The sequence below is a fragment of the Plasmodium sp. gorilla clade G2 genome (genome assembly GCF_900097015.1).
Source record: "Plasmodium sp. gorilla clade G2 genome assembly, chromosome: 14".
Lineage (NCBI taxonomy): Eukaryota > Apicomplexa > Aconoidasida > Haemosporida > Plasmodiidae > Plasmodium > Plasmodium adleri (nom. inval.).
This window is the reverse complement of record NC_041706.1, coordinates 2,526,123-2,538,140: the sequence shown is the minus strand read 5'-3', so window position 1 is coordinate 2,538,140 and position 12,018 is coordinate 2,526,123. Positions and strand designations below refer to the sequence as shown.

Below are 12,018 nucleotides of genomic sequence, written 5' to 3'. Positions count from 1 at the left end.
ATTATAATTAACCTTTTTTATTAATATTAATTCTGTAATTAAAGAGAATAATAATGAATTAAATAATATGGTATATTCAATTTTTTTAATGTAAAGCTTTTTATTATTTGTGTGTCTATGTAGAAAATCAAAAAAAAAAAATAATATTTATAATAAAGATATAAATATTTTTTTTTTTTTTCTTTTTATATATAACAATAATTATTAACAATTAGATATTCCAAAAATGAATATATTGTTTTGTTTATTTGTCATTACAAATTTGTATAATATCATTGCTGTTAAAGCCTTAAAAGAAAATTTAAGAGTGTCCAAATATTATGCTGGAGGTACCATATGGAAATATTTAAATAAAATGAAAAAATAAAAATAATATTTCAAAAATATTTAAAACAAAATGTATATATATATATATCCATCTTTAACTAACATAATATATATATATATATATTTATCTGCTTATTTATTTTGTATGAAAAGAAAAACATAAATTAAATTTGGAAAATAAGTATATAGGTATTTCTACAATAGTATTAAAAGGAGGTTACATCAATAGACAGTAAATATGAAAAATAAAAAAAACATCTTTGTTACCTTTATTTTTTTCTGTTTTTTTTAATTTCCTTTCATTTTTTACATATCTGTTTTGGATTTTCATATGTTTATATCTTCAATTATAATTTTAATACGAAAAATTATCATTTATGGTTTTTTTTATTCTTTTTTCATGAAATATAAATTATTAATATAAAAAAATAGTTGTCATATATTAAACAGTTCTTTATAACCTTTATTATCATAACATTTATTTAATTCTTATTTTTTTTAAGATTTATTGGGGAAATAAATATTGGAAATCCTCCACAAACTTTTAAAGTTCTTTTTGATACTGGTTAGTAAAATATATAATATTAACAGTATTTATTTATAAATTAATTTTATAATGATTTAATTTTGCTCTTTTTTCTTTTCGTTTCTTTTCTTTTCTTTTCTTTCCTTTTTTTCATTTCCTTTCAATTTCTTTTTTATTTTTTTTGGAGGAAGTACAAATTTATGGATTCCTTCAAAAAATTGTTTGACAAAAGCTTGTTATAATAAAAGAAAATATGATCATAAAATTTCCAAGAATTATAAATTGGTAAAAAAAAAAGATCCTGTGGAAATTTTATTTGGAACTGGAGAAATACATATTGCTTATGTAACAGATGATATTCATTTAGGAGATATTAAGTTAAAAAAATATGTTCACATGAATAAATATTATTCATATAACAAAAGGAATGAATTATATTTTTAATGCGTAGAACAAAAATTATATTTTACTATTTGTAGAGTTAAAAATCAAGAATTTGGTTTAGCTAGCTATATATCAGATGACCCCTTTTCTGATATGCGTAAATAAATAAATAAATATATATATATGTACAAAACTTATATGTTAGAACTTACATATCTTATTCATATATATTCTTTTGCTTTATAGAATTTGATGGCTTATTTGGATTAGGAATTTCAAATGACGAGAAGAAAAAACAATTAATTTATGACAGTATTCCTAAAAATATATTAGAAAAAAATATGTTTGCAATTTATTATCCCAAAAATGTAGATGACGATGGTGCCATCACTTTTGGAGGTTACGATAAAAAGTAGAATAAAGAAAAAAATAAAAAATAAAAAAAATAAAACAAAAGATAGGTGGATCATATATATTTTATTTTTTTCATTTGTTGTATTTTTTTTTTGTTCTTTTTGATTAAGATTTATAAGAGAAAACTCAAATATCGAATGGTTTGACGTAACATCTCCAAAATATTGGGCTATTCAAATGGTTACACACTATATGGAACACACACACACATATATATATATATATATATATATATATTTTTCCTATTAATATTATCATTCTTTATACAGAAAGGTTTAAAAATAAATGGTGTCTTTCTTGATGTATGCTCAAAAAATCATGGTACAATTAAAAAGGAGATATATATAAAATATATATTATATTTTCTATATATCTATATCAAACGTTAGGTGCTATAAAATTTTCTTTCTTTCTTTTTTTTTGGGGGATAATAATTTATTTAATTATAGAAGGATTTTGTCAAGCTGTAATTGATACAGGAACATCAAGTATAGCTGGGCCAAAAGAAGGTAACATATATATATATATATATATATATGTTTTTATTTGTTTACTTATACGTATTAACAATTTTTTTAATTCTTCACATTATAAATGAACTAATATGCAGATCTAATATTATTAAGCAGATTGTTAAATCCAGGAAAAAATTGTCAAAAAAGGATTCTATTAAAAAATTTTTCTTTCATTTTTATTGACGATAAAAGTATACATAAAAAAATATATATACAAAAATGACATACGTTTGTTTCACTTTATACACAAAAATAAAAATATATGATTAATAGATAGAGAAAGAGAATATGAATTAACACCCAAAGATTATATTGTAAATTCATTTAGAATAGACCCTGTTTTAAGAACTCCATGCAATTTTGCATTCATGCCAATTAATATTTCATCATCTAATGGATATCTATATGTATTATTATAACAAATGATAAAAAAAAAAAAAAAAAAAAAAAAAAAAAACATTTATCATGAACAAATTTTATGTTAAATAAATAAATATTCAACAAAAAGCCATTATATAATTATATGTTTTCATTGAGTGATTCCTTTTTATTTTTTTATATAGATACTTGGTCAAATATTCTTACAAAAATATTATGCAATATTTGAAAAGGATAATATGAAAATAGGTTAAAATTAAATATGAAATAATAGTTATTCTTATTTATAAAAATTACATACTTAATATTAACCATATAATATATTGTCCCTATTTTTTTTTTTTTTTTTTTTTTTTTTTTTGTAAAATAGGTTTAGCGAAGTCCATATAAATATATACCTCAATTATTATTATAAATTATACATTCATATAATATACATATATATATATATATATATATATATTTTCTTTGTCTACTTATGCTAAACTATCTATATTAATTACTCATATATGTTTTTAAAAACTATAATTTAAAAGAATAAAATTCTAAAATATAAGACTTGATAATTTAATAAAAAAATTATATAATTATTAAAATATTTTTTTTAAAATATATTTTTAGAATACTGAATATACCATTTGATATTATATCAATACAAAAGTATTTATATATAATAAATTAATTTTACAAAATGATTAGGAAAAGGAAATCTAAAATAGGAGATAATGAACAAGAGGATGGTAAAAATGAAGAAGGAGAAGAAGCCATTGAAAGCCTATTTTTATATAATAAAAAAGATTCAGCAATTAAAAGCATAGAAGAAGTATATGAAAACACGGAGGAAAATAAAAATAATGAGTATTCATCAAATAAAGATATATCAGGAAATTTTAATATTGATCAAATGGATGATAGAATGTACCATGAGGATGAAGAAGGATATATAAATAATGAATACGATGATTCTATAGAAGCAAGAAAATTAAATACACTACAAAAATTGATTATGGAAGATAATCATACCGATGAAATGAAATCTAAAACTATCGATGAACTGTTTGATAAATATGATAAAGAGATTCAAAGCTTAATAGAAAATTTCGAACTCCTAAAGTTCTCACAATTATTCAAAAATCCTTTCGCACCCAATATGAGTAGAGATGAAAGAATGTAATATATTATAATGAAGAAAAAAGGAAAATAATCCAAACATGAATTAATAAAATGAATAAATAAATAAATATATATATATATATATATATATATATATATATATATTTTGTTTTTTTATTTTATTTTTTTCTTTTTTTAAAGAGTTCGAATTTTTTATTATTCAGGATTTTCCTTTTTACCATACTTAGGATGGGTTATAGGTAATATAATAAATGAATTAAATACATGTATATTTATATTTTATATATGACCATTTCTTTTCTTTTTTTTTTTTTTCTTTTGGATGTTATGAAGCTTCCATTTATGCATCTTTTTGCAAGGAAAAATATAAAAAAAACATAGTGTCGGTATGTCGACTAAATATATGTAATATATGCCTTTAAAATAAAGATTATAAATATATCTATATGAATATATATATATATATATTTGTTCCATATTTTTAGATTAGAGTTATTTGTTCTATTCAGTGTGCACTAGTTGGATTTATTATTCTACTAATAATCGCAATAATTAATTGTAAGACTGAATTTTTTAATTACACAATATATATATATATATATATATATTTATATATTGCATATAATTATGTTTTGCCCAATATTTTCCTATTTGAAATAGGGAATAATGAACAAGCAATGTCATGCAAATATGAAGGTATTTCATTTAAAAAGGGTAATATAATTAAATTATAGATATATGCATATATATAAACGAAATATATATTATAATGCATAAATTATTATGAAAATATATTTTTTAGAATTAATAAACGACAGCAAATATAATATTGTTTTCTTTGGTCCTAGAAGCACAGATGATTGGATGGGTTCTGTATTAGCAAAAAGTAATTCATAAATATATATATATATATATATATATATATATATATATTTAATTTATGAAATATATATATGATTCAATCTACTATTAATGTCTAGTTTCAAAGGATCTTAATTTTAACGTATATACAATTAGCTATCCAAATCTTAAGAATCAAATAATAAAAAGAAAGAAAAATGTATTTTTGAAAGATGCGTTCTCTTGTGCAAAATTAAAATTATCAAATGTAATCTTATTCTCCTTTCAAATAGAAAGCGCATTAAATTTTACTATACCTTTTCTTGAAGTATTATAGAAAATATATTAATAAATATATATATATATTTATATTTTTGTATGATGATAATAATAATATATATTTATATAATATTAAAAATAAATAAAATTTAAATCACATAAAACTTATTCCTTACAGATTATATACATATATATATTTACATATATTTACCTACAGAAGAATGAAATACTTGGCTTTTTAGGTTTCTCTAAGAAATTCCCAAAAAGTGTAAGAAAAAAAAAAAAAAAAAAAAAAATTAAATATATATTTATATATATATATATTAACTCTCCAATTTTCCTATACCATGTTGTTAAATTAATTTCATCTGTTAAGAAACCTACGATACAAATTAAGGAAAAAGAAAATATAATTTATTTCGCTCCAGTAGAAAAAAACTTATATGATGTTTATGTTTCTCTTACTTTGAGATTGTGCCAAAATAAAAATCGGCAAAAATACAACATTATGTATATAGTACACCACAGCTTTGATAAATATCAAATAAGATGTTCAGTAATATGAAAAATAATGAATATGAAATAATATGTTTATTGTTAAATGTACAAATATATATATATATATATATATATATATATATTATATGAATATACCCATAATACAACCCATATTTTATATTTATTTATTAAGAAAAAGTTAGCAGATGACTATAGCATAAATGTAAATAATTTCAATTTTAATACAATCGGTGATGAAGAAAAAGGAACGAAATATATTGATGCTGATTTTAATGAAGTTATAGATGATTTTTATCAGTTCCTTGTTTTTATTAGAGATATTATTTCTCAGAATAATTTAGAATTTTATAGAAAAATGTTGTGTAATAATATCATGTGTGAATCAAAAGGAGCAATATGTGCTTTGTAAAAAAGAAAGAAAATTAAATATAAATAAATAATAACAACTGATGCATTAAAAAAAAAAAAAAAAAAAAAAAAAAAAAAAAACAATATATATATATATATATATATTTATGTATCATACGTATTGTAATATATATCCTATCATGTATATAATTATGAATATATATTTTTTTACTTTTTAAAAAAAATCGAACAACAAAATATTTAATGTAATCTTTGGATGTATTAAATAAACAAAAAAATGTATTAATAAAAGGTACAAACATATATATATATATATATATATATATATATATATATTTATCCATTTATATCACAAAATATAAACTATATCATCGAATCGTAATAAACAGTTTTCATTAGGTTTAGTATAAATATAGAAAGGAATTTTCTTATCTCCCTTTCTATATAAACCAATAGTGATAATATTTTTTTTGGATAAGAAATAAAAAAGGTCACGAAAGGTTTTAATTTTTTTAAAAGAAAAATCATAATATTTACTCAAATCACAAATATAGATTATTCTTAAAAATTTTATTAGGCATTCCAAAGTATTAGTACAGACTGAAAAATCTGTGAAACTTTTATGGTGCGTCATAAAATTATATAACATAGTTTCACAAATAATATTACTTGAATAAAATTGAGAAGAATTTACATAAGGGAAAAAATCATCATAAGATGATTTTTTATCTTTTAATTTGATCATTTTATTTTCCTCAAGAAAAATAACATTAGAAGGATTTATTAATTCAGTAATGATATTATTTATATAATATGTTCTTTTCTTTTTTTTTAATAAATGAGTAATTTTTCTAGTTACAATAATAGTATTCATATCTATTTCATTTATTTCATTTATATTTTTTGCTTCTGTAGGAAGTATTAATATATATTCTGCTTTCATTAATCCAGAATTTATTAAATTATAATCATCTAAAATTTTACATTTTATAAATACAACATTATATTTAAATAAATCCATTATATTAATGGTTGGAATTTCATCTGTTATTATAATGACATTATATTTATATTTGTTATTAAACATTTTTATTAGTTGTATTATATTACAAGTACAATTAATAATTAATACTAATTTATTATTCCGATTTTCCGTAGGAAAATACTTTTCACATGCTTCCATATAAGAAAATGTAATTCTATTTTTTAGTGTATGATTTAATTTGCTATTATTATTATTGATATTATTGCTATTAATATTATTAATATTATTATTGTCGCTGTTGATATTTTTAGTTCTGCTTATACTTTCATCAGATTTATTTACACTATAGCATGTGTTTATGAAATTTTTCTTTTTTAATTGCTTTTTATAATTCAAAAGTAAATTGCTATTTTTTTCTGTTAAATTGAAGTAGTAGGTTCTAATCTCATCATCATAATATTTGTTATTATTAAGAATGTTTATATCAGATTTGTTGTTCAACCTTGTTGAAAAATAAAGTTTATCCAATTCTTCTATCTTTTTATTATCTGTATTTTTTATATTATATATATTATTACAATGGTGATACAATTTTGTTTCATTATATTCACTATTGAGATTTCCAAATAAATGTTTTTTTCTCGAATTTTTTCTTTTATAATTATAACTATTTTTGGTAAATATTCTTGATATTCTATAAGTGTTAAATAAATCCTGATAATTCATTGCTATAATATGTGCATTTTTATTTACATAAACATTATTTTGAATAGATGTTGTTGGTAATTTCTTTTTAATATTTGTAGTAAAATATTTATTAAATGTTTGCTTTGTTTTGATAACAGATTTTAAATCATAGGAAATGTTATCTTTTTTCTTACTTTTTATTTCAAATATCCAAAAGAGACTTTTAGCTTTAGATAAATATTTTATAACCTTCCTAGAATTTGCAATTACTACACATTTGTCACTATCTCTAATGGCATAATTCTTACCCAATAAATTTAAGTAGCATTTTAATTCTTTTTTTTCATCAATTGTATTATCATCTTGAAAATGTGTTTTAATTCTTTTCATCGAAACTTTATTGTCTTTATCATTTGTTATATTATTAACATTTTCTGTTTTATTTTTTTTTCGGGTAGGTATGCATCGACATTTAAGATTACTATTTGAATTGTTATATATATTATGATTATAAAAACCATTTATATTATTATTATTATTATATTTTTTTTTTATATCACTATTTATATTTATACATACATTTATCATTTCATCCTTTTTATTTTCCACTACTTTTTTCTTACCCTTAACTATATTATTATTATTATTATAAAAATTATCTCTGTTTTCAATATGTAACTTTGAATTATCATCATTTGTTAAGATATTATTACTACGCAAAGCATCATTATATTTTTCTCTTTTTTCATCTCTATTGTATATATTAATCAACCTATTATTAGCACCTTCATAATTCAGATAATTTTCATATGTCTCTATAGTATTATATTCATCATATATTTTTATGGTCGTATTATTATCCTTCAATTGTGTAGGGTATTCCACTTTTGATTTTTTTCCATGCTGATTTATAATATTTTCATATTTCTTTTTCTTTTGTACATAATGATTTGTATGTCCATATTTTTTTAACAAATGCAAATAAATAAATTTAAAACTTTTCTTTTTTTTGTCTTTCATTTTGTTTTTTTTCATTCTAGTGAAGTTATCATCCACATAATTATTTTTATTTTTTCGCTTCTTATTATTTATGTCATAATTTGTAGTATTTGTTTCTATACCTACAAGTATAATACCAAGAGATTCATATAACTTATAAAATAATTTATCAAATATTAATCCAACCATATTTTTATGCACAATAAATGAAAATATTTTGGTCCTTGAACCTCTATTAAATTCACCAATATATTTGAGTGATGGATATGAAGCAATATCATTAAAATTATATGAAGATATATCATAATTATATGCTGTAAATAAATTTAAAATAAGTGTAATAAAGCCTGGATATTTTATATTTTTAACAATTAAAGAATGTTTCAAATTGACTATAATAAAATTTTCACATCCAATAGATCTTACAATATTTGATACACAATTACTTCTTAATTCTATAACAGCATTTTTTTTTCCATGTAAAAATTTTTTCAATATTAATAATCTGGTAAATGATTTAGTATCTATATTATAATGTCCGTTATGGAACTTATTAGAAAAGAGAAATAAATAATATGCATTTTGTGCATTAATACTATATAATAAATTAATATTTTCTTTTTCATTTAAATCAAAATTTTTTATATATAACGAAATACAAAAATGATCTGCAATTTTTATTTGTTCATCATATATATTAATTGGATATGTAGTTAACAAATGAAATTTTAATTTATTTCCTTGTGCTACTGATTCGAATAAGAAAACATTTAATTGTTGTGGTTCTACATCTCCTATGAGAAGAACAAATTTTTGATTATTCATACTTATTTTTCCATAAGTTTTTTTCTTAGAAAATATTGAAATTATCAAATCATTGAATTGTATAGGTACCCAAATGAATGTCCAAAATATAAAAACTATACATACAACTTTACTTAATTTATTAATAGGAAAAATATCACCATAACCAACTGTTGATATAGATATAATTGAAAAATAAAAATAATCTAAATAACTATTCAGGAAATAATTAAAATTCCCATTATCTAAATTATATGGATGAATTGCTTGTATGGTATATATAGTAGATGCAAAAGCATTACATAATAATAAAACACCTAAAACAATTCTGATAATTTTTATTTCAGTATTTGTAAGAATGGAATTATGTTCTATTCTAACATAAGACACATTCAAAAAAATTTTTATATTCCTTAAAAAACCCATCATAAAATATATATCAATTTGATGTTCAAAAACAAAAATAAATTTTGAAAAGAGATAAGTACATGGTGCACTAAAAAAGATATCTATTAATAACTTTGATTTCATTAAATAATATTTAGATTTATTATAACTAATTATAACCATTACTAAATCGATGTAAGATGTAGATAAAAGTATTAATAACATATTATATATATAAGTAGGTATTTTATTAAATCCCCATATCATATTATATGTATCTCTTCTCCAATAATATAAACTTATATACCATATTATTGTATAACACATATCTCGTATATTACAAAAATAATAATTAAAATTACTATTATATATCTTCAACATATATAATTCTATTCTTTTATGTTTCTTCTTAATTGAATAATATACTTTCTTAAAAAAAAACTTCTTTATTAATTTTCTATACTCAAAATCATCTGATTCAACCACATTCCCATTTCTCTTATAATTATCATGAACATTAAATATATTTAATACATTCTTTCTTCTATAATCTTTTATTATATATATATTCATAAAATAGGTACAGTATATATATATAAGTGAAAGCTTTAATGTAACACCTGTTATTATGCATAATAATCCTTCGATAATGTGAATGTTTTCCTTTGAGGAATATAACAATTTTAGTAAATGAGATCCGTTCAATAAGATAAGAAAATATTTGAATATACTATTCACTAAAAAAAATATATCATTCAAAGAAAATAATCCGCTTTTCATGTTCTCTTCATTTAAAAATATCCATCCTACAAAAATAACATAACATAAAATAAAATAAATTATTAATGATAAAAATACAATAAACGTTTGAAAGTGTATAAACATAATGATAATAATATTATAATATTACAATTGTTTAAGCTCACTGAAAGTGATATATTTTTAATACGATATATAAAAAGGTATATTATATATATATATATATATATAATAACATCACATTATATGTGACAGAATTTATTTTTAATATTTGATAAAATTGTCATTCATTTATTTTTTCTTACATACAATCATAATTCTTGTATTGTATATATATATATGTGTGTGGAAATTATCACTTAAAAAATGGTAGCTATAATCTTGTTCGTTACATATGCATATATATACATATATATATATATATATATATATTTTTGTGTGTGTATGTATATATATATATATATATATATATATATATATATAACTTATATGTTCCTAAAAAAATTAGAAATCGTTTTTCCTACAGACTATCAATATAAATTATGTCTTTTTATATTTTATAAACGAGTAAAGGAAGAAATTACATAACGAACCTTTCTTTCTGTTAATTTATTTGTTTTTATAATTATAAAAATTATTTATTCAAATGGAATGAATAATACACAAAATATAATTTAATGAAGAAAAACAAGTATATATATATAATAAACACAAGGAAAAAGTTGATAAAAAGAAATAAAAACATGAAAAAACGTTATAAAAATTATAATAAATAATGATTGTGTACTTGAATTTATATATATAATGATAAAGGAAGAGAAATATAGTTAAATAGAAGTGTCCTTTTAATATTAAATAAATATATTATATATATATATTTATATATATATATGGATAGATACATATATATGTATAAGTTACACATGATTTTAAAGGAATATATAATTATTTTTTATGTACACAATTTAATACACATATAAAATAAACGATGAAAAAAAAAAAAAAAAAAAAAAAAAAAAAGTGGACAGCATATAGAAAAGTAACAAAAAACTAATAAAAATAACATTTTTTTTTATAATGACATTATTACGATAAAATCAGTATTGTTTTGATTTACATACATTTTTTATATACAATTATAAAATAGACACTTTTTTAGGAAGTATAATATTCACAATAAGAAATATATATATATATATATATATATATATATATATGTTTATTTTCTATATTACACTTATTAATATGATATATATAATTATGCATATTATATGCTTATATATATGTACCTTTTGAAGAGATAAGAAAAAAAAAAAAAAAAGAAAAAAAAAAAGAATGAATAAATAAATAAATAAATTCCTTTTGAACTATATTATAATATTATTGTATTCCTATATATATTTTAAAGAAAGACATTGAGACGTAAGAAAATTTTTTCTTTTTTTAATTTCATAAAACCTCCAAAATTTAATATTATTATTTTATATTTATGTAAAAACAATTTGAAAAAAAAAATATTGAAACATAATACAAAAAAAGAAGAAGCAAGCATTAAATTTTTATTTCAATAATTGTGTATTACATTTAATAGTGCTTATATAACGAGTTTCACTTATAAATATATTATATATTATATAAAATAAATATATACTGTACATTTTTAATTGTAAATTATCCTAGGATGATTATATAGAAGTCCTATTATATATTAT

The 12,018-nt window shown here is 19.0% G+C and overlaps 3 protein-coding genes across 3 annotated transcripts; 2 read left to right on the top strand and 1 right to left on the bottom strand.

The window, feature by feature from the left end:
- Window positions 1-226: 226 nt before the first annotated feature.
- PADL01_1465600 (plasmepsin VIII) lies at window positions 227-2,934 on the top strand (the record flags this gene model as incomplete). The annotated part of the gene is made up of 13 exons (XM_028684960.1): window positions 227-329; window positions 481-559; window positions 831-892; window positions 1,041-1,230; window positions 1,333-1,394; window positions 1,484-1,649; window positions 1,762-1,831; window positions 1,921-1,972; window positions 2,101-2,160; window positions 2,262-2,357; window positions 2,440-2,573; window positions 2,730-2,793; window positions 2,915-2,934. 13 exons carry the CDS (start codon window positions 227-229, stop codon window positions 2,932-2,934), a joined length of 1,158 nt encoding a protein of 385 aa, XP_028540986.1.
- A 301-nt stretch (window positions 2,935-3,235) lies between these two features.
- On the top strand, window positions 3,236-5,725 carry PADL01_1465500 (conserved Plasmodium protein, unknown function; the record flags this gene model as incomplete). The annotated part of the gene is made up of 10 exons (XM_028684959.1): window positions 3,236-3,714; window positions 3,859-3,917; window positions 4,012-4,064; window positions 4,164-4,236; window positions 4,339-4,392; window positions 4,481-4,564; window positions 4,659-4,846; window positions 5,015-5,065; window positions 5,174-5,353; window positions 5,489-5,725. The coding sequence occupies 10 exons, from the start codon at window positions 3,236-3,238 to the stop codon at window positions 5,723-5,725; spliced, it is 1,458 nt and encodes a 485-aa protein (XP_028540985.1).
- Window positions 5,726-6,034: 309 nt separating this feature from the next.
- On the bottom strand, window positions 6,035-10,327 carry PADL01_1465400 (potassium channel; the record flags this gene model as incomplete). The annotated part of the gene is made up of 1 exon (XM_028684957.1): window positions 6,035-10,327. One exon carries the CDS (start codon window positions 10,325-10,327, stop codon window positions 6,035-6,037), a length of 4,293 nt encoding a protein of 1,430 aa, XP_028540984.1.
- Between the last annotated feature and the right edge of the window lie 1,691 nt (window positions 10,328-12,018).